Raw genomic sequence first — 19,867 nt, forward strand, 5'->3', positions numbered from 1 at the left:
CAAACCGCGAGATGACGACCTGAGCCGAAACAAAGGGTCGGGCGGTTTGCCGGATGAGCCACCCAGGCGCCCCCAGGCCTGTCTTTCAAATTAACGGGCATCCTGAGGACCCCGGACCCAACACCTGGCCGCAGCTGCGTACCTGCAGGGAACGTGTGGACATAAAAATCTGTTAACGCTGATCTAGTCCAATCTATGATTTTACTGATGAAATTAAAACTAAGGAAAGAACTAAGATAAGCTGTAAAAAAAAAAAAATCCGTTAACTTTAAAACGAGCTTTAATTTGTTTGTTTTCCTTAAGTGCATTTATCAATGTAAACAGAGCATGTTAAGAAATTTCAGGGGAGAGCAGACTATTGCTGGTATGTTGGTTTTAATTCCAAAAAGAAGAAACTACAACGCCAATGGCTTGGACTGACAGCAGCTTGGGGCGAGGCGGGGGGGGGGGGGGGGGTGGCGGGGAGTAGGGGGGAAGGATAAGAAAAAATAAAGGCTCCCTGGTGACGCCTCTCCGACCTGGCTACCTGGTCCAATTGCACAGTCTCTACAGGAGGGCAGAACTGTCACAACAGAACCTGGTGACGGCAGCTAAAAACCAACTCTGACTGCTATGCAGCCAGCCTGTCGCCTTGGGCTTCGGCCAGCGCCGAGCGCGGCCTCACGCTCTTGGCCACGTCCGGCCAGAGGTGCGCACGGGCTCCCAAGCACCTGGGTCTGCCGCTGGAAATCAAAGATGGAATCACTTCATGGGACTACAGATCTGGAAAAATAAAAAATCTCAGCTAGAAAGAACGTCCAGTTTGGAGACAGCAGGAGGGAAGAGGACGCGGGGGGCGGGGGGCGGGGGGGGCTGCCCGGGGGCCCAGAGGCAGACAGATGCCCCAATCACAGGTGGACCGTGTGTGGTTGGTTGCGTTCTCAGGGTCACGCGTGGCGTCCCCTCGGTGCTCAGGCGGGGAATGCTGAGAGAGGCCCACGGAGCCGGCCGAGGCTGGACTGCAGACCAGCACCTGGCTGTGAAACAGGAAGGGCTCCCCCCACGCTTCTTTCCTCAGGATTTCCGTAATTTGTGCTTCCCTTTGGTCTGGCTTGACAGTTAAGAAGAGAAAGGAGGGGGGAAAGAGAATGGTTTTCGTCACTTGTCCAAAACTGACAGAAGAGGAGAAGGTAGGCGTCAGATGTGCTGGCTGGACGCTTTGTGGGCCCGGCATGCGTCGCCTCGCTCAGGGTGTGGGGGCCCAGCACTCCTGGAACCGTCGCTGGGCTCCGGGGCCTGGCTTCCGTGGTGGGGACGTGGACGGGCTTTCCGGTGGGGCTTCGGTTGTGCTGCAGGGAGGCCTGGAGACAGAGGCCCACCGTGCTGGCTGATGTTGGCGGCCACAGCTCCGCTCCAGCTTCCTCTCTGGTCACGTGGTGAGAGGGACCGTTCCGCAGACCAGAAAAACAGCAAATTCTTAACTTATTCCATCTCCAAAGTTGAAAAAAGATCAGACAGTTACTAAAATCAACAATTTCTCAACTGTGTCTGGTGGCCATGGGCCCGGTGGCCGCGGCACGGCAGGGAGTGTTGGGGGGGGAGGGCCCCCGGCCGAGCGAGGGGCTCGCTCAGGACAGGCACAGTCAGCTCAGCTGAGCGAGGCTCAGAGTAAGGCAGTGCTCCTCACAGAAGAACACATCGGAAAAAGCTGCTTCTCTTCTGCTGGTCTGGGGTGATTTTGACTCCCTGGCTGCTCCCTTGGGGACTGTTGCCTTCCTGAAATTGCAAAGGGTTTTGCAAGGTCATGCCTGGGGATCAGCACTATGTCTCTTAACCAACCGGCCCACCGACCAATGAACCAACCACCCACCCGTCTGCCAGGATCCGGATGGTCCATCCACCCACCCGTCCCCTCCCATTTGTCAAACCTTCTGCCACCTTCCAACCATCCATTCATCCAACTGTCCCTTCCAACTCGCTTTTTACAAACCCCAGATCTGCTACGTTCCTCCCCTTTCCAACCACTCATTGTCAGTCTTTCAGTCGCCTGCCCATCCCCCGTTCCATTCATCTCCTCGACAACTTTCCCACCATTTGTTGACCCATCTCATTCTCCTTTCCCTACTTCCGTCCCTCTATCCATCTATCCATCTGTGCTCAGCCCCTCCCGGCGAGGCAGCCCAGGGGCAGTGGAAAGACTGCCTCCTGGGATTGAGGGGAGGCTGGGCTCAAGGTCGCCACGCCACTCACACAGGACTCCCCGTAACCGTGTGCCAAGGCTTGGACCCACCTCTCCCCTTGTCCACCTTCTGCCCCGCAGCTGGTGGCATAAGCCCTAATCTCTGATCTCGTCTGCTCAGTCCATACTGACACCCGTCCACCTCCCCCAGGTTTCTGAGGAGTGGCCTAAATCCGTCACTCGAAGCCTCTGCGAGCTGCCCCTGCCTACCCTGGGAACTCAGACCCTGCTTTCTCCCATTCTACTGTTTGCGAGGTTTGGTCTCCTTTTGACTAGTCTCTTCTCACCTTTGTGCTCTTAGGTAAAACCTGAAGTTTTATTCAGGCAACTATCGAACACTTATGTGGTGCTAGGCACTTTTGTGGGCGCTGGGCAGGCAGGGGTGGACAGGACAAAAGGTCCCGCTGGGGGCAGACAAATCGCACAGCTAAACAACTGAGCGGCGCTTTCCACAGCAGCGAGTAATGAGACAAAACAGGTGAAGGGTGGAGAAGCGTTTCGATGGCGATGTCGGAGCGCAGACCTCTCGGAAGCGAGGCCAGGGATGGTCCAGGGGCCGTGGTCAGCGGAGTAACTGCCCCCCAAGATGTCCACGCCCTCGTCCCTGGAACCTGCACAGACGGTACGTGACGTGGTGGCAGAGACTTTGCAGACGCGATTGAGGAGGGGTGGGGAGAGGGGCCTGGATCACCCAGGTGGGCCCCATCTAACCCTGCGACTCCTTAAAAGCAGAGAAACTTTCCAGCCGTGGTCGAGGAAGAGCGAGACGAAGGAAGCAGGAAGCAGGGTCAGGGAGGTGCTGGGTGGCTGGCTCGGAAGACGGAGGAAGGGCTCACAAGGCAAGGAATGTGGTGGCTTCTAGAAGCTGGACAAGGCAAGGCAGCGGGTCCTCCCTGTGGGGAGGGCACCCCTGCTGACACCTTGGTCTCAGTCCAGTGAGACCCGTTTCAGACTTGTGACCTCCAGAACGGTCATGCTCGTGTGTCGACGCTACTAAGCTTGTTCCAGGAACGCATTCCAGCAGCCTTAGGACACGGATGCGCGAGGGGGGCGCCCACTGGGCCACTCCTGCCAAGCCGGACCGCCACTTTCCCCGGTGGAGGGGAAAGTCTAAAGGAATGTGGGGCATGTGAGGAACAAAAAAAGGCCTGGAGTGGACGGCAGGGAAGCGGCAGGGTGACAAGGTGGAGAGGGTGGCAGCGGCCCGGGCGGGTTGTGGGGACGCAGTGTGTGCTCAGCGGTGAGGAGCGCTGGGTTGAGCACCAGCGGTCCGGGAGGAGGGTGCTGGCGGGGCCTGGCTTCCCCTGATGCTCTAGGAGGGGAGGCAGGGGTGGGCAGAACTGGCCATCTGAGTAACACAGATACGAACTTGCAACTAGCACATAGACAGTTCTGGAGATCTGATGCACGGCACAGCGATTACAGTCAAAGTTGCTTAAGAGACCAGATCTGAATTGTTCTCAACGCAAAAGAGAAACGGTAAGTACACGAGTGAGATAATAGAGGTATCGGCTCCCAACGTGTTAAAACCAACGTACTGTAAGCCTCAAATTTACGCAACGTTCAACGTCAGTGGCATTTCGATTAAAAAGACAGATAGGAAGCCGTGGAGGCTGCAACTCTGCATGTGAACAAAGGTGACAGGGAACGAGAAGGCGTTTAACTGATTTACAGTTCAGCTCAGAAAAAGAGAGGTCGCAAGGACTATGGCTGCACACCCGTGTTTCACAGTCTGGGCCTTGGAAGGACACGGCACATTCTAGGGGCAGTCGACAGGCCGATGCCGAAAGCACAGGCTATGGAAAAAGTGAGTGTGATGCTTAGTGTCACCGCCGGGGGGCGAGTGTCAGAAGGAGCCTCTAGAATCAAACTCTGGCTGAAGAGAAACAAAATTACAGGAACACTGCACGCCGTCGTCGGGCCGTACGTCTGCTTGCGTGGACACGGTCCTGTTTTGGCTAAAGGGCTGCCACTAAATGGATCCCATCCCTTATGACTGAATTCGCAGCATCTTAGAATTCCGGAGGCATGTTTTCAGTCAGACGTGACCTACCTGAGTGGCATTTTGTGTCATGTGCGCACTCGCGTGTGACCAGGCGTAACGCAAGCCAACGAATAGCTCACTTCACGCCCTTGAATCAGACAGCGAGGGGTGTCACCTGGCCAGGAAACGGGGGCCACTGGAATGGAGGGCTCCGGGCCAAGACTCCCAGCAGTGTTTAGGGGCTGAACACGCCCAACGTAAACTCGAGCGTGTAGGTGTGACCAAAGAAAGTGGTAGTTGTAGAGAGTGGGGACCATGAAACAAAAAGGCCAGAAAACAGACAAAAGGGCGGATACGGAGGGATCCAGGTGGGACCTCTCAGAGGCCCCAGGGCCCTGGCACCCACCGAAGGTCACAGAACTGTCACAGCCAGCAGAACTTGGGGTGGACTCATCAAGACGGAAAGCTGGTGGCTGTCAGCCCTGCGGGGGGGGGTGGGGGTGGGGGAGGGCAGGGGGTGTCTTGTCACGGACTGGGGGGGTGGCGGACTGTGGCTCTGGGCCTGCCTGGGGCTTTTCTGCAGGAGGCTCTCTCTCCTCACACGTGCCATCTCCCAGGTAGGACGGCAAGGGCCGCGTGTCCCCTGCTGGACCATGAACTTAGTAGGGAGCACCTGTCACGGAGCAGCTCCGGGCCCCAGAGCAGCGGATGGGGCAGAGCAGGGTGTCCTGCTGTGGATGCCCAAACCACTCCTGCTAACTCCTGCCCCTTTCCCAGAGATGCTCGATTGGGTCTAGCCGGGCCCCGAAGAGCAGGATCTGCCTGGGGAGGCGTCACAGCACTGAGGCCAAGGATGGCTGGCTCCAAAAGGGACCCATGCAAGGATTCAGAAAGCACATACACTCACCAGTTTTTTGTCCATTTTTGCTTTGATGTCTCTGGCGAGAGTGAAAAATGCCTGTGGAATAAGGATGTTGTCAGGGCCGCGGGAGCAGGAAGCGGGTAGGGGCCTGCTGGTGCTGGGCCACTCCCGTGTAGGAGAAGTGGCGGGACAGTGGGGTGGGCAGGGGAGCAGCGTCAGGGTGGCTTCCCAGGTGGGGTCTCACCTGTCCAGCCCCATCTCCTGCCACCACTGGGCCACTCCTGCCAAGCTGGACCGCCACCTCCCCTGAGCCAAGGACCTGGGACATGGGGTCACCCTTGACTGGACACAGAGGAAACTGAGGTTCAGAGGGGTTGAGTGACTTGTCTGAAGGCACCCAGTGCCTAACTGACAGAGCCAGAAGGATCCAGGAGGAGGATCCAGGAGGTGGATCCCAGTTTTCCACCGCCGACTCCTGTGCTCTGTCCACTTTTGCCCCCACCTCTGACGGTCAGGTCAGGGCCGGGCAGAGAGAAAAACAAGCCGTTCTTAGCCAAACACACTTCGCGTGGGGTCTCTGCCAGCAGGGAGGCCTGGGAGGGCCAGTGCCAGGTCAAGGCTTGCCTCCCCATGCTTGACGAGGCTCGAGCTGGCCCCTCTTGGTAGGGAGGCAGAGTCTCAATGAACGCCCACATGACGTGGAATATTCTGTTGTGAAGGCTGGTTTCGGTGCTAGGGACGACCAAAGTGGTGGGCCTAAGGGTCTGGGGGACAGTGAAGGTCTCCCTGCGAGGGGCCACTCGGGCTGGGCCCTGAGGGGAAAGGGGGTGCAAGGAGGGTGTGGCATGGGTGGCCTGGGATGGAAAGTTGTGGGCCGCCTGGGGCTGGTGAGGGAGGGCCTTCTGTGCCAGGCGTGTTGGGCTGAGGTTGGGAGCAATGCGGAAGGTGAATTTTGGAAAGATCACTGGGGCAGTGGGATGGAGGTCGGCAGATCAGCTCCACGGAGAAGAGCGGGTGGCCCCGGCCAAAGCTCAGTCATCTGGGCTTGCTGACCGGGGCCTGTCTGTGAGGGTGGCAGGGCCGAGGGCACACACGTCGAGCTGGGCCTGGGCACCTGTCAGCTGGGACTCTCTGAGGCCGTCTCTCCATTGGTAAAACGGCGCCTGCTCCCCAGGGCTGCCCAAGAACCACTGAGGTAACAGCCTAGGTGCCCAGCCAGGGCCTGCACCTGCTGATGTCAGAACATGGCAACTCCCTCAAGGGGCCTGGCACACCGCCTAGAAAGTGCCGCGTGGCCAGCCGAATGAGGGACCGACCTTAGGCAGCCCAGGGCCCGAGGTCGGTCCCCCTGGTAGAGCCTCCCCAGAGGGTGCGGCCTGTCCCTCAGCCCAGAGGGCCCAGGACTCACGTTCTCCACGTTGATGTTGGCCTTCGCACTGGTCTCCATGAACTTGATTCCATAGTCCAGGGCGAGCTGTGTGGAAGGGAGATACACACGTGCATGTTAGCCACTAGGTACCCCTGAACCCCACAAACCCTGAGCCAGGAGCAGTGCAGAGGCGGGAGTTGGGGGGGGTCTCAGGCCATGGATCTGACACCTGGGCTGCTCCCTCAAGTCCCCAGTGGAGAGCAGGTGGTGAACATCCCTGGCAGGAGGGTGGAGGGGGCGTGGCTCAAACCACTGCTCTCTCCTCTGCTTCCTGTGGGTCCCACAGGTTCCAACCGGATGCCGTAAGGGAGCACACAGAGCACATCCCAGAAGCCGCTGCGTGTGCAGTCTTTAGACGGAAGCCCAGCGGAGGGAGTGCCTTCCACTCTCCCTTTGTCCTGAGTCCCAGACCCCCTCAGTCTTGTACAAGCCAGGCTGGCCGGTTATCGTATGCTTGTAGAGACTGTGAGGGAGTCTCCCCCAAAGCCCACTCGGCGAGTCAGCAATCGGAGACCCTCTGGGGCAGAACAGGCCTCCATGCAGAGAACCCTAAAACCCTGAGGTCCCTGTGCCACGAGGTGCCAGGCCCACGCCGGTGGCCATGCCCACCTTCTCTCCCCGTTCCTTGGACACTTGTCTCTTGTCGTTCACGTCACACTTGTTCCCGAGTATCATCTTTTCGACATCTGCAGAAGCATGCTGAAGGGGAGGGCAGACGGGTGGTGAGAGGTCAGAGGCCAACACACAGTCTGTCCCCCAAAATCCGCGTGGTGGGCCAAGACTGCTGACAACACCCTTGTACAGGGGACGAGCTGAAGATCAGAGAGGCTGAGTGGCCTGTCCCACGTCACACAGCCAATACAAGAGCAGAGTCCAGGTTCTGGCTACTACTCTGACTGAGGACATGCTCTCTGGCTGCTGAGGACAGCTTCCCTACAGGCTGTGTCACCCAGGCCCTGAGGCCATCCCTGGGCTCCTGGCAGGGTGTGGCCTACGGAGGCAAGCGAGGCTGGGATATTTACCCCCGCTTGCCTCCCTCCCTCCCTGCCTCTTCCGCTGGAGGCCCCAGCTGCTCTCCTAGGACCTTCCGCCCCACTCCAGTTTGCTCCGTTTGGACTCTGGAAGTAGGCAGTGCCTGGGGTGGCAATGGCCCCACACTGCAGCCAGCCCCGGGGTGTCCCCATCCCCTGGCGCCCCCCACAGCTGCCTCATGCTTGTAAAGGGCTCCTCCTCCAACCCTTTCTTGGGCTCCAGTGGAAGGTTCCACGCTTCCCGAAGGACGAGGGTATGGAAAGGGACCTCATCGTGTAGCTCAGATCAGGTCTCGTGAAACACTGCTCTGCTCCCGAACTTCCTGTTAACTGCAAGACCCTCTCGCCCACTGGCCAGAAACACTGAGTTTCCACAAGGACCAATGGGAGTGGTTCCTTGTCCTCAGCCCGGGCACGGCCTCCAGCCAGCAGACAATCAGGTCTGACAGTGGGCCTGTCAGGATGGCGGCCTGGTGCCACTGCTCACGGATGTCAGCCGTGGCGTGACCTTTGGCCGTGGCTTTATGGATGGGTGAAGTCCTCTCGCTGCACCTCAGACCCGAAGCCCCACCTGGTGAGTCACCGAGAGGCACAAGTGCTGTCGTCCAAGAAGGCTTTGGGGTGAGCCTGTCTGGGAAGCCAGAAGGTGGGGACGCCAGCTTTGGGACGGGGAGGCGGGGCTAACTGCCTTCTCTTCCCTCCTGGGTTCAAGGTCTGCTTTCCCAGCCAGCTGCAGTCGAAGAGCTGCTGGCTTGAACTCAGGTGGCTCAAACCAGCTCACACCCCGCTCTGCTGAAACTCAGAGTACAATCTGAAATGCCTGTCTGCCAAATGCAAGGGTCATGCCTATCCTGGAACCTCCCGTTTCTAGAAAGCACCAAATGCTCACAGTGATCAAGAGCTCAGGTATCTCTTCTCTCATGGCTGAGACATTGCCCAAACCTGACAGCCCCAGTGGGGAAATTAATGGGCTCTCAGGGCCACCCCATGATGACGCGACGCCCATGTGTGGTTTCCAGGGTCAGCCACCTGGGTCCCGGTCCCCATTCCGGGTACATCCCTGGCCATGGAGCTCTTGGCAAGTGACTTCTAGGGGTCTCTGTGCCTCAGTGAGCTCATCTCTTATCCGAGGAGCTCTGGGGTGGTGACCGAGGTGGGGACATGCATGAAGTTCCTCTGCACGTGAGGGGCGCAAGCCCTACCTCCTCAATATTCCGAATCCAGTTCCGGATGTTGTCAAAGGATTTCTCGTTGGTGATGTCATAGACCAGCATGATGCCCTGGGCGGGAAGGGAGACAAACGTGTGCTCTGGACAAGCTGCGAGCTGAGGGGGAGGACCCAGCAAGGTGGGGTGGCCGAGACCCCAGCAAAACGCCCCTCCTGCCAACTCCCTCCACTCCACCCCTGGGGCCCTTCCTTCTGCTGGACTCCAGGACCGGCTCCTCCCTGGTTGCCCAGGCTCTAGTCCTGCCCACCCCACCACCAAGGTGACCCTTCACCCTGCAGACCAGACCCCACCACACTCGTGCTTGCAGACGAGCCTCGCGGGCTCCCCAGCACCAGCAGGGCACATGTGCCCATGGCCTGGCAGCTCTCGGCGTCCCACCTGCCTCCCAGCCCCATGCTCCAAGGCCCCAGGGCCCACAGTGCTCCCCTTCACTCAGCCCGCCCTGCCTGAGTCTCCTCCGAGCACCTACTGCGCACCGCGTTCTATGGCAGGGTCTCGTTGAAGCCTCACAGCCCTCACAGGTGGGTCCGGCTGTCCCCACTCTGCAGACGAGGACCCAGAGGTGTGGGATGGCCAGGCCCGCCTCCCTTCCCATGAGAGAGTAAAGGGCATAACTGGGGTCTGAACCCTGGATGGCCTGATCCTGACACTCTTGTGTGTTCCAATGAGTCCACCCACGGGGCCAGCTTGGAGCATGGGGCTGGGCGGCACTGAGGCCCCTGAGGGTCCGTTACCCACGTGTGAGCAGGTGGGAGACAGCGCAGGAGTCCCTAAAGAGCTGCAGAGTGAACCCACCTCCACCTGGGCCCGTGACCTTGCCATCACTGCGAAGGACACGTGTCCCTGTTTGATAGAGAGCAAACTGAGGCCCACAAAAGCGCCCTTAAAGGTTCAAGCCCAGGAAAGACTGACCCTAAACAAGTTGGTCACACCAGCTCCCATTAGGAACCTCCCTGGGCCCTCATCAGGACCAAGTAACGCCGAGGGCCACCTTCCAGGCACAGGGCCCCAGCTGTCCTGGGCCGGCCTGGCTTACTCCATGTTCTCAGGCCACCCCCTCCCGACGGCCCAGCCCTGCATCCGAGACCGCTGGTGCCGGCCAAGACGTCCCTGAGGCTGCCCGAGTCTGCAGAGTGAGAACGTGGGCTGCGGGCACTGGGTGGAGAGCGGTGAGGACGTGTGATAAGACCTCAGGGACGGGAAAGGAGAGCCCCTGCAATTCCGAAGCCCCGCCGTGAACCCAAGGAGACACGCAGGGGCCTCGCAGCCTGCCACAACTGAGGCCCCGGCCAGGACCCCCCCGGAAGGCCATCTGGGGGCCCCGTCTCAGGGGTCTCTTGGGGAGACTGAACGGAGACCACCTGCAGGATAACCAGGAGCTTGTAGAGGGGCCGTGCTGTCGGCCACTCCCCAGCCAAGGCCAGCTCGAGTACGAGATCCCGGTGCGCAGACTCCCTAGGTCAAGCACCGCGGAGGCCTCTGGCCGTCAGGGGGCAAGAAACGCCACGAGGTCATGAGAACTTTCCTCCCTTTTATCCAGGGACTGGCCCCTCGGGTGGCCCAGGGCTCTGGCCACCACCAGCAAGTTGACACCCCACGCTCCAGATTCCAAGGTGCCAGGTATTCACCACCCGAGGGGTGGGGGTGGTGGGTGGAGCTATCAGGAGCGAGAAGCGCCGAGAAAACACGGGATCACCCTATTCCAGGTCCTCCGTGGAAACTCTCCTCGAGGCCCCAAGCGACCATGTTCCCAGCCCCCCCTGGGCACGGCTGCCCCTATCAGCTTGTAAGCTCCCAACGGGACAACGGACACCCAATGTCCCCAAATTTGGGACCCAAGAGTCTAGTACCATGCAGGGAGAGGGCGATGGCTGCGATGGGGGCAATGTTCTCTGAGCTATCCGGTAAGGTCACCCCTGGCCACACGTGGCTCTGCAGTGCCTAAACGGTGCGACCAAGGGGCCGGATTTCTTACTTGCGTCAATTTACGCTCAAAGAGCCACATGTGGTCGCTGGCTTTATATATGGGTTCTCTAAGGCTATATATATCCAATCTAGGACTGCAAGCCACAAACACCCTGGCTCAGGCCAGCATCATCAAGGGCTGGCTGAGGATGTGGGCACTGGAGACAGCCAATCGGCACTGGCCCAGTCATTTCCCCTCTGCGTGAGCTGAAGCAGGACATGGAACCGTGCTAGGCCTTAGGTCCCCTGTCAGTGAAACGTGGACAACCGTGGCACCCGTGTTCCGCTGTTAATGGCCAAGACCTGGGCCCAGCAGCTGGCACACGAAAGGCCTCAGAGAATGGGGGCGGTGATGGGGGGGCTATTTCAGCCCAGATGGGGAGGGGGCCTACCTGAGGCCACACAGCAGAAGCTCCCCCAGGACCCCGGTTCCCCGAGGCCCCTGCCCCACCAGAGCACAGCCAGGTGGGAAGAAAATTAGTAAATAAACTTTAATGAGGAGTGCTAAGGTTGCAATGCACATGATTGAGTTTCTGTTATGTTTCAAAAGCTGTGTGGGATACTCTAAATACTTAATGCCTCCATTCATTTCTGCCGTCCACCGGTATTTCCTGAATACCCACCACATACCCAGCGTGGTCCCAGGCACGGGGCATTCGGCAGTGACTGAGACGTGGCCCTGCCCTCACAGAGCTTGTGGTCTTGCAGAGGAAACAGACATGTATGCGGTCACATGACGGGGTGTGCACCGGGCGCCAGAAACGGGGAGATGGCCATCCGCCCTCGCGGCTGCCCGGAACGGAGTCCTGTTCTCTGTTCCACTTTCCAAGTAAGGAGATGCAGCTCAGAGGGTGACCCAGGGTGCTGAGCCAGGGGCCAGGGCTCTGCCTCCCGCTCCCCCCAGACCCTGAGCGCTCCGCTGTGTGCACACCTCACATGTGCTCGACCCACTCGGAGGGCAGGAACCCGGCCTATTCCGGGTCCTCCTCCGCATCTAGCTCAGGCCTGGCCTAGAGAAGGTGCTCCGTAAAAGCACCTGAGGGATAAGGAACGAGTCTTCCTGTGATAGCACCCTGCCTCTGGCCCGGGGGACCGTACAACGGCCAACTGCCCAGAGCAAGTCAGCTCCTGGATGATGTTCAAGTTTTCAGTAGCAAATTCCACAGAGACTGACACAGGCCACGTGAGCGCTCCTCAGTGTCGGGGCACGCTATCTCCAATTTCACTGACCTCACCTGGAAGAACCGGCTTCCTCTGTCTTCCCTCATTCCCAAAGAATTAACCGTCCTTAAACCCTGCATTGTCCCTGAAGCAGAAGAGGACGTATGTCGGGGTGGGGGCAGGGCACACAGCCTTTTCCTAAAACTAACCCGGGACCGAGGACCCCGGAGGAGCCCGAGCACGGACTCCCCAGAAGCATCCGGGTTTGGGCATTCACGAGAGCGATGTTCGCGTGGACTTTAAGAAAAGAAACAAAAACCAGTCCCTACCATTGCGCCCCTGTAGTAGGCCGTTGTGATCGTCCGAAACCGTTCCTGACCAGCTGTGTCCCTAGAGGAGAAGAAGGGAGAGTGGTGACAGCAAACACCAATCGTCATCACCGTGGGAACAACGGGTACTCACCCGGGATGGACGCGGGTTGTTTCTTAATTCACTGTCCGACTGTGGGACAGCACCTTCGTCCTCTACTCTTACAGAGGAGGAAACGGTGACTCGGGTGTCAAAGACCTGCCCCATAGGGCGTAAAGTCATTCCCTCCAATGACCCCTCTGCTGCACCTCTGTTTCCTGGGGATTCTTCCCAGAGTTTCCGGCTCACAGAGGAGCCGAGATCGGATGTCAGCTGTGAAAATCCAGGGCCATGCAGGCATGGAAGGGGCCGGTCACATGGCTGGAGGGGTGTACCTTCATGCTTGCTTGCCGTCTTGGCAGAAGCCAGGGAGCAAGTCTTCCCTCGTTGGTGGAGGGCGACACCTGGGTGAGACACATCGTGCCCAGCCCAGCTCCTGGCACAGGGGGCATTCAGTGCTCGGTGTAAAGATGGCCTGACTGATTGGTGGCGGGGCCAGGGCAAGCCCCATGTCTTTTGTCTCTGGATTCGGGGTTCCTTTCGTGACCCTGCGAGGGCTCTGCATGGCTGGGCTGCACGGAGGCCCCTCAATCTGGGGCTCGGCTGGCTTTCTGACACCAACGGCAGGTGACGTTAGTGGTCAGGAACAGTCATTTCTATCCTCTGCCATGGCCTCAGTCTAGAGAAGCGTTAAGAGAGTCACTGACCCCATCGAGGCTGCTGAGAGCAGAAGCAGGAAGAGAGGAGAAGAGGAAAGTGAAACTTCTGCCAGCTGCCGCCGTGTCACCTTGGACTCCGGGCACTGAGGCTGCTGGGGAGCCACGTGGTAAAGATGGAGATGCTTCCAGGGCTTGTAACTTATGAGGCAGCCAGAGACCAGGGACCAGAGACCAGAGACCAGAGACGGGCAGATTACCAGCTGACGAGGCGTCAGGCCTCATCCGGATTTCCACTCTGGAGTCAGACCAGAGGCGAACACCACGGGAGCCGAGGGGGCGCCCTGGGCAGGCAGAGCGATGCTCACACTCTGAGACCCGGGGGAGGGAGACGGGCTGCGGGGAAGGTGGCTTCGTGGCCCCCCTCACGGCACTCCCTCCCACCACAGGTGCTCGCTAGGGCAGGGAGATTTCGCCACCCTCTCACATGTGACTTCTCTTTCATTTCGCTCAGGGCCCATACTTCCCCGTGGGTGATGTGGCTGCAGGGCGGGGACTCCCCTTCCATCTGACCATCTGAGCTCAGCCTTCCTGGCACTTCCGAGGGGCTACAGACCCCAGGCAGCGCCAGCGACAGGGACTCACAACCTCTCCGATTTCATGTATCACAAGAAGTCAGCCCCAGGTAAGCGGAATAGAAAACGGGTCTTGCCGCTGGGCCTGGCCTCAGCTTATTTTTAGTTCTGGGATTTCAGGTCTGTGTGCTAAAGAAGTAAGGCTTGGGCTTCCCCGGGGGTTGGGGAGAAAAGAGGAAATGATGTCTGGCCTTCTTCAGCGAGCTGATAGGGTCAAAAGGAAACACTGGGCTGGGGCATGGCGTTGTCCCAAAGCCTTCACCACCGCCCACGCACAGAGGGCACGCTCCAAGTCCAATGGAAGCAGGCCACTCGGAAGCCCAGGCCCAGCGGTGCCCACATCGAAACGCTGAGCTAACCCGGACTGGCAGCTATGTCCCCAGAAGGTGCTGACAGACTCCAGGCCCCAGTAACCAGCAGAGCACAGTCTCTGGGTTTCGGAAGAAAGCCTGACGCATATGGCTAGGCACAAAGAGGTGGAGGCCATGGTCACGGGGGGGGGGGGGGGGGGGGGAGAGAGAGGCACCAAGGCTTCTGGCTCAAAGCACTCCCTGGGTGAAGGGGCAGAGGACGCCAACACCTCTTACCATATCTGTAGCTTAATTCTCTTGCCATCGAGCTCTATGGTCCTAATTTTAAAGTCAATTCCTGAAAGAAAAGGAAAGAAAAGGCACATCACGGTCAGCCCACTGCCCAAGCTGCATCTGAGGCAGCTGCTGCCAACCTGTTACGGAGCACCTGCCTGGTACTGGGGCACCTGGGATCTCGGAAGCTCCCACAACAAGTCTGGAGGCGCCTGGAGAGAACTTTCTCCTCTCCTGGAAGGGGAAGCTGAGGCTCAGAGGGCAGACCGAGCTGCCAAGAGTGAAGCCCCAGGTGGCACAGGCTGGCAGGCAAACCCAGGTCCTTCAGGCGACAAAGCCTTGTTCTCTCCCCTCTGCCCACCAGGCAGCCTCTCAGAGTCGGCCTCCACGGAATCTTTCGAGGGCCAGAGCCCCACGCCTCCCGCCACCTAGCACCAGGCCCTCCCAAACACACAGGGCATGGAGCCCCAGGATGCCCCCCAATACTGCTCTCACGGACCTCCAGCCTTCACACATGCCGTTCCTTCTCTGTGGGTGGCCCCTATGCCGCCCACCTGTCGCCCTAACAAACTTTCTCCTTTCATTTTTTCAAGTTTATTTGCTTGCGAGAGAGAGAGAGAGCGTGCATGTGCGCGTGCATGGGGGAGGGGCAGAGAGAGAGAGGGAAAGAATCCCAAGCAGGCTCCACGCTGTCGGCACAGAGCCCAACGTGGGGCTCGATCCCACGAACCATGAGTTCGTGACCTGAGCCAAAAGCAAGAGTCGGACGCTCAACCACTGAGCCTCCACCAGACCTGCTGGAAGGTCACCTTCCAAGAAGCCTTCCTGACCCTGCCCTCCTCTCCCACTTGTCGGCTGTAGTCCCCTTTCCCCAAGACCAGGGTGACCTCTCAGCCTCCTACCCCCTCAGTCCCCTCCCCAGCTTTCCTGACCACATTCAACCATGTCACGAAGCTAACCTCTGTTCCAAACCTGCCAGCGTGTCCACCAACGGATGGGCAGATAAACAGAACGTGGCCCATCCGTACTACCACCCGGCCGTGAAAAGGAATGAAGGCCTGACACACACTGCGACAACCAAAAACACCTTCCAGAAGCTTCCGCCACCCCCTCGGCCCCAGGATGAAGTGAGAACAGTTGAGCGTGTGCGCCAAGGTCCTGCCTCGCCTGGCCACCGCGCGGCAAACAGCTCCCACGATTGTTTCCTAAATATCCCGCGCACAGTCTGGACTCAGGGCTCTCGTGCTCGCTCTTCCCTCTCTTGGAACGTCGCTTCCTTCCATGACTTCCTGGCTCCCCCGGCCCTTCACTCAGGCCTCTGTTCAAGTCACCTCCCCAGGTGAGCCTTCCTGACCATCCTCACTCTCTCTCCCCTCGCTTCTTTTCCTTCTTCGGGTGCACACCCTTGACAGTGCATTTGCTCCACGGATCTTGGGGTGAAAGTTGCCCATGGAAAACAGCCCGACCCTGCCTTTACCTCCGCGAGTTTGTTCTACATCTTTGCCCTCGAAGCCTGGAGGCGGGAGCCTGGCTTGAGCCCTCAGAACTGATGACGGGATGTTAATTCCATCGCTGCCCACCTCAGGAGCTGTCCAGGGGACCACAGGGAATATCAGTCTGCATCTGAAATGTGCCCACGAGGACAGAAGCTCCAGGAGAGCAGGGACTCAGACGTCTTACTCATGGCTGTGTCTCCGGTAACTCAGCATGGCAGAGGCCAGCTATGTATCTGCTAGAAACTGATCACCCAGTCCCACACACACACCTGGACTACAGGCCTTGTCACATTGGTTTCCCTCTAATTCATCCCAGTCATTTCTTCAGCCCCTGCAGCCGTGTTGGCACACAGCAGGCGTTGGGGAAAGATGGCAGGGCGAAAGAAATAAAAGCCACAGGGTGTCGTGTGGTTTACGAAGCACGTTCACATCTGCCATGTGTCTCCCTGAAGGTATGAGTGAATGGGGCCCCGAGGAAGCCGTGGGAGCCGAGCCAGGCTGTGAAGAACCAATTCCGAACTTGGCCGCCGGGCCAAGTTCACACCGCCAGTGATCGATGCAGCTTTTGAGAACGGGCTCTGGCAAAACGAAAGCTGGGCAGGAAATGAACAGCCACTTAATCCCTGATCCATAAAGACAAGCCAGAGGTGTACTCAGTGCCAGTAGAGAATCACCTTTACACATTCAGTTGCATTCCAGGACTAAGCGGCCCAGTGTTGTTCCTTCCTAAAACAGCCCCTACCTCCCGTCCCAGGTCCACAGGGACACGTGAAATCAAGATGCCCTGTTTAATCGGCAAAGCCCCACAGCATCACTCTGTCCTAACCTCTTCCTGGGTTTCATTAACACACCAGATTTAATTAGGAAGTGTTAAACTTTACAAGGCTAAGAATTATGAGGCCATCACTTCAAGGTCAGGATGAATTAAATTTGCTCAGAAGACAGAGGCCTACTGGAAAACTACAAATGTAATCAGAATACTGAGGTGGGAGGGAAGGATTCTGGGTTTAAGTGCCACCTGTACCTCCCTAGACGACCTTGCCCAAGCCATGTCTTTGTCTGGAAGTGGAGGCCGGCCTCCTCGGAGCCCTAAAGAGCTAGACTGGGTTCCCTGGACAAGAATGAGAAACCAACAGAAAGATCCAACCTCCAAATTGATCTCACTAGTGCTTGTGCTGAACAGGAAGTTTCCGACGCTGGGACACTGAGGTCTGGGTGAGAGCAAGCCACAGCCTGCCAGGACGTAACATCACTTCCTGATTTATGGAGATGCAAACGCTATCCCAAAGTTGGACCCTGGAGTGGTGGAGGGGGAGGAACCAGAAACATCTGGGTCCAGGGATAAGATGCTGTCACTGCAGGAGCCAGAAATTCTGCTTCCTCCAGGCCGCCTCCGGCCACGATAACAACCTCTTACTCGTTGTACATTTACGATCCTCAACCATCCAGGGCACTGGTCAAGGCAGAGAGCATCACTCCTAAACTGAAGAAACAGGGCTCAGAGTCTAAGTGCTTGTTCAGGGTCGCCCAGCGGCTGGAAAGCTGGAATGACCATTTCCAGTCCAATTCTCTCAACTGTCAAGTGCAGCTCCTGGAGGGGGGCAGGAATGGAATGAGCGGCTCATGGTGGGGTTCAGGGAGATAAGGTTATTGGGCTCGAGTTACACAGGGGGTAAAGCAAAGCCTGGTTCCTAGGCTTTCCCCATTCAGAATCAACTCCTGGGCTTGCTGACTATTCTGAACAAGGCTGCACAGCTCACAGGCCACTCCATTTGATTGGTGTTACCTCCAGGTCAAACGTTTTCACACGGGCAATGGCTGTTTTTGTGACATGGGGACAAGTCAGCTCCACTTTTGTGGATATCAGAACTGAGAAGCAACAAGCCAATTCTGTTCAACCACAACGTGGGCTGGCTTTGTGGGAAAGGCTGTTCTGCAAAGTGACAACTGGTGTCCCGGGCCTCAAGATAGGGAAGTCAGCACCGTCTGTGGCAGTGGCTGATTTTGGTTTCTCACTCAGGTTTTTATCTGGCATCTCCTTGGGGATGACAGGTCCCAGGGCAGGCAGCTGTCAGTCATCATTGCTATCACCTTCTAGTGGGATGGAAGGTCGGGCAGAGAAAGGCTCCAGACTCTTTCTTGCCATTCCTTCTAGAAGAAATTCACCCATGGGGGAAACAGGGTCAGGGAGAGGGGCTTAACCCCTGAACATTACAGAGGAAAGAGCGGGAGAGGGCTGGCTCTGGGATGGATCAGCCGTGCTTGCCCTGGGGATGAGTGCTCCCATCCGGTGGTCCAGTCTTGATTTTGGGCGTTAGACCCACAAGGATTCAAACTCCATCCTTGCCACCTGCAGACTGTGTGACCTTGGGTGAGTCGCATGCCTCCCCGAGCCTCAAATTCCTCAGTGAGGCTCATAACAGCACTTAACACAAAGGACTGGAGGGTGTAATAATGCACATAAAGGGGCTAGCGCACAGTACATGCTTAATAAGGTCAGATGTCAAAGGCCTCTTCCTACGGCCAACTCCCCAAGCCTGTTTCACTTCTGTAAGACGGCGACCCCAAAAGAACAGCTTCGAGGACTGCTGTGTGGACAGCACGAGATGACCGGCGCCAAAACCCCAGCCCAAGACCTGTACTTCCTGACGAGCAAGCTGAAGAGTTGGGGCCTCAGTCTCCCCATCTGTAAAATGGGCCCTTTGTTCCTATCCCCTTCCCCATAGCCCGGGAACGCCCGAAAAGAGGTGGAAGCGGTTGCTCTTTCCCCTCCGGTCCCCTCGACCCTCCTAATCCCTGGATCCGTCCGGCCCAGCCGCTCCCTCAGCCCCAGCCCTTCAGGGGCGCGCCCGGCCCGGGCCTCCGGCGTCCCCGGCCGCTCCCCGGCCCCGCTACCTATGGTGGAGATGAAAGTTGAGTTGAACGCGTCCTCGGAGAAGCGGAACAGGACACAGGTCTTCCCCACCCCCGAGTCCCCGATCAGCAGCAGCTTGAACAGGTAATCGTAGGTCTTCGCCATATTACACTCTCTCCCCGACGGGAAGTGCGGCCAGCGCCTCGCCACTGGCCGCTGGTTCCGTCCATCAGCGCCGAGCCCGCCCCCTATTGGCTCCCGGCCCGCGGCGCGTCACCCAGGCCGACACCCTCCCCCGCGCGCCTCCCGTCGCGGGGAGACGTGGGGAAGGGGAGAGCAAGGCGCGGTGCCGGAAGCGGCCCGAGCGCGCCGGTCATTGGTCGGCGCTAGGGACAGGGCGGGCTGCAATTGGCCAGCGGTGAAGAGGCCAGGGGCTTCAAATGAAGACCGGGGGGCGGGGCATCGCGTGTCCCCGCCTTCTGCCCGCCCCCGACTTGGGGGCAGCCACGCCCCCGGGTGGGAGTGGGAGGGCGGGGAACGTCGCCAACGGCTCCGCGCGCCCGCAGTGGGGCGCGTGCGCATGCGGTCCGGGAGACCGTTGGGTGCCGGCAGAGGGCGCACGCGCGGCGGGTTCTCCGGTTCCCGCCCTCACGGCCCGCGCAGCCTCCGTAGGCTCCGGGAAGAGCGCGGGAAGGGAGTGCGCGGGTGGCGGTGTCGTCTGGAGGGCGCTGCGTCCATCCAGGGGGAACCGAAGAGGAAAGGAGAGTGGGGACGCTCGTCATCGTCGAAGCGAGCCTCTTCGGGACGTCTTCCGGGGTCTCGACGCCGGCCGGGGGGACTACTCCGCCGCCTGAGCGGCTTCACTGCCACCAGCCGTACCCGCGGGAACTCCTCGCGACGCGCCTTTGGACCTAATTAGGGACTGTCCAGACCACTGCCTGCCTGCAGTTCCCACCCCCCCCTCCCCCCCGAACCCCCGCCAAGCCTCAGCCGCCAGGGGAGCTAGGGTCGTGAGGATGCTAGGAACAGTCACATCGTTGTCCTTTGCCTGCCTGTTGTCGGCACGTACGAAAACTACACCGAAAGTCCTTAATCCCCACCCTAACCCACTGGGGTCAGTAGTCTGATTCTGCCTTTTTATGCTGAGCAAACCGAGGCCAGAGCTTAAGGGACCCTCCCGGGCTCCAGAGTGGGAAGGTGGCTTTGAGCTGGGACACGCCAGCCTCGGAGGCCTGAGATCCGGGTGGTGTCCTGCTTGTCAGAGGTGGGCGTTGGGAAGGCGTCTAGACTCACATAAGGTTCCTGCCCAAGCCGGCCCTGGCCGCCCTTCCTGCCTCCCTCTAGGACCAGCCCTA

General features: G+C 58.9%; 1 protein-coding gene and 1 long non-coding RNA gene across 3 annotated transcripts; one reads left to right on the forward strand and one right to left on the reverse strand.

Moving 5' to 3' along the window:
• Nucleotides 1–262: 262 nt before the first annotated feature.
• RAB8A (RAB8A, member RAS oncogene family) lies at nucleotides 263–18,767 on the reverse strand. 2 transcript variants are annotated; one of them, XM_058727615.1, is made up of 8 exons: nucleotides 18,554–18,732; nucleotides 14,166–14,226; nucleotides 12,209–12,269; nucleotides 8,727–8,804; nucleotides 7,103–7,192; nucleotides 6,473–6,538; nucleotides 5,110–5,160; nucleotides 263–1,755 (listed from the first exon to the last, which is right to left on the reverse strand). In XM_058727615.1, the coding sequence occupies exons 1-8, from the start codon at nucleotides 18,675–18,677 to the stop codon at nucleotides 1,663–1,665; spliced, it is 624 nt and encodes a 207-aa protein (XP_058583598.1). In that variant the 5' UTR covers nucleotides 18,678–18,732; the 3' UTR covers nucleotides 263–1,662. The 2 variants fall into 2 exon arrangements, with proteins under 2 accessions (XP_058583598.1, XP_058583597.1); XM_058727614.1 differs by lacking the exon at nucleotides 263–1,755 and adding an exon at nucleotides 1,920–2,829 and having other exon boundaries at nucleotides 18,554–18,767.
• LOC131510453 (uncharacterized) lies at nucleotides 11,169–16,080 on the forward strand. The gene is made up of 2 exons (XR_009261062.1): nucleotides 11,169–13,628; nucleotides 15,142–16,080. It is a non-coding gene; the product is annotated as an uncharacterized LOC131510453 (long non-coding RNA).
• Nucleotides 18,768–19,867: the final 1,100 nt, after the last annotated feature.

This window comes from Neofelis nebulosa, chromosome 4 (assembly GCF_028018385.1).
Source record: "Neofelis nebulosa isolate mNeoNeb1 chromosome 4, mNeoNeb1.pri, whole genome shotgun sequence".
Taxonomy (NCBI): Eukaryota; Metazoa; Chordata; class Mammalia; order Carnivora; family Felidae; genus Neofelis; species Neofelis nebulosa.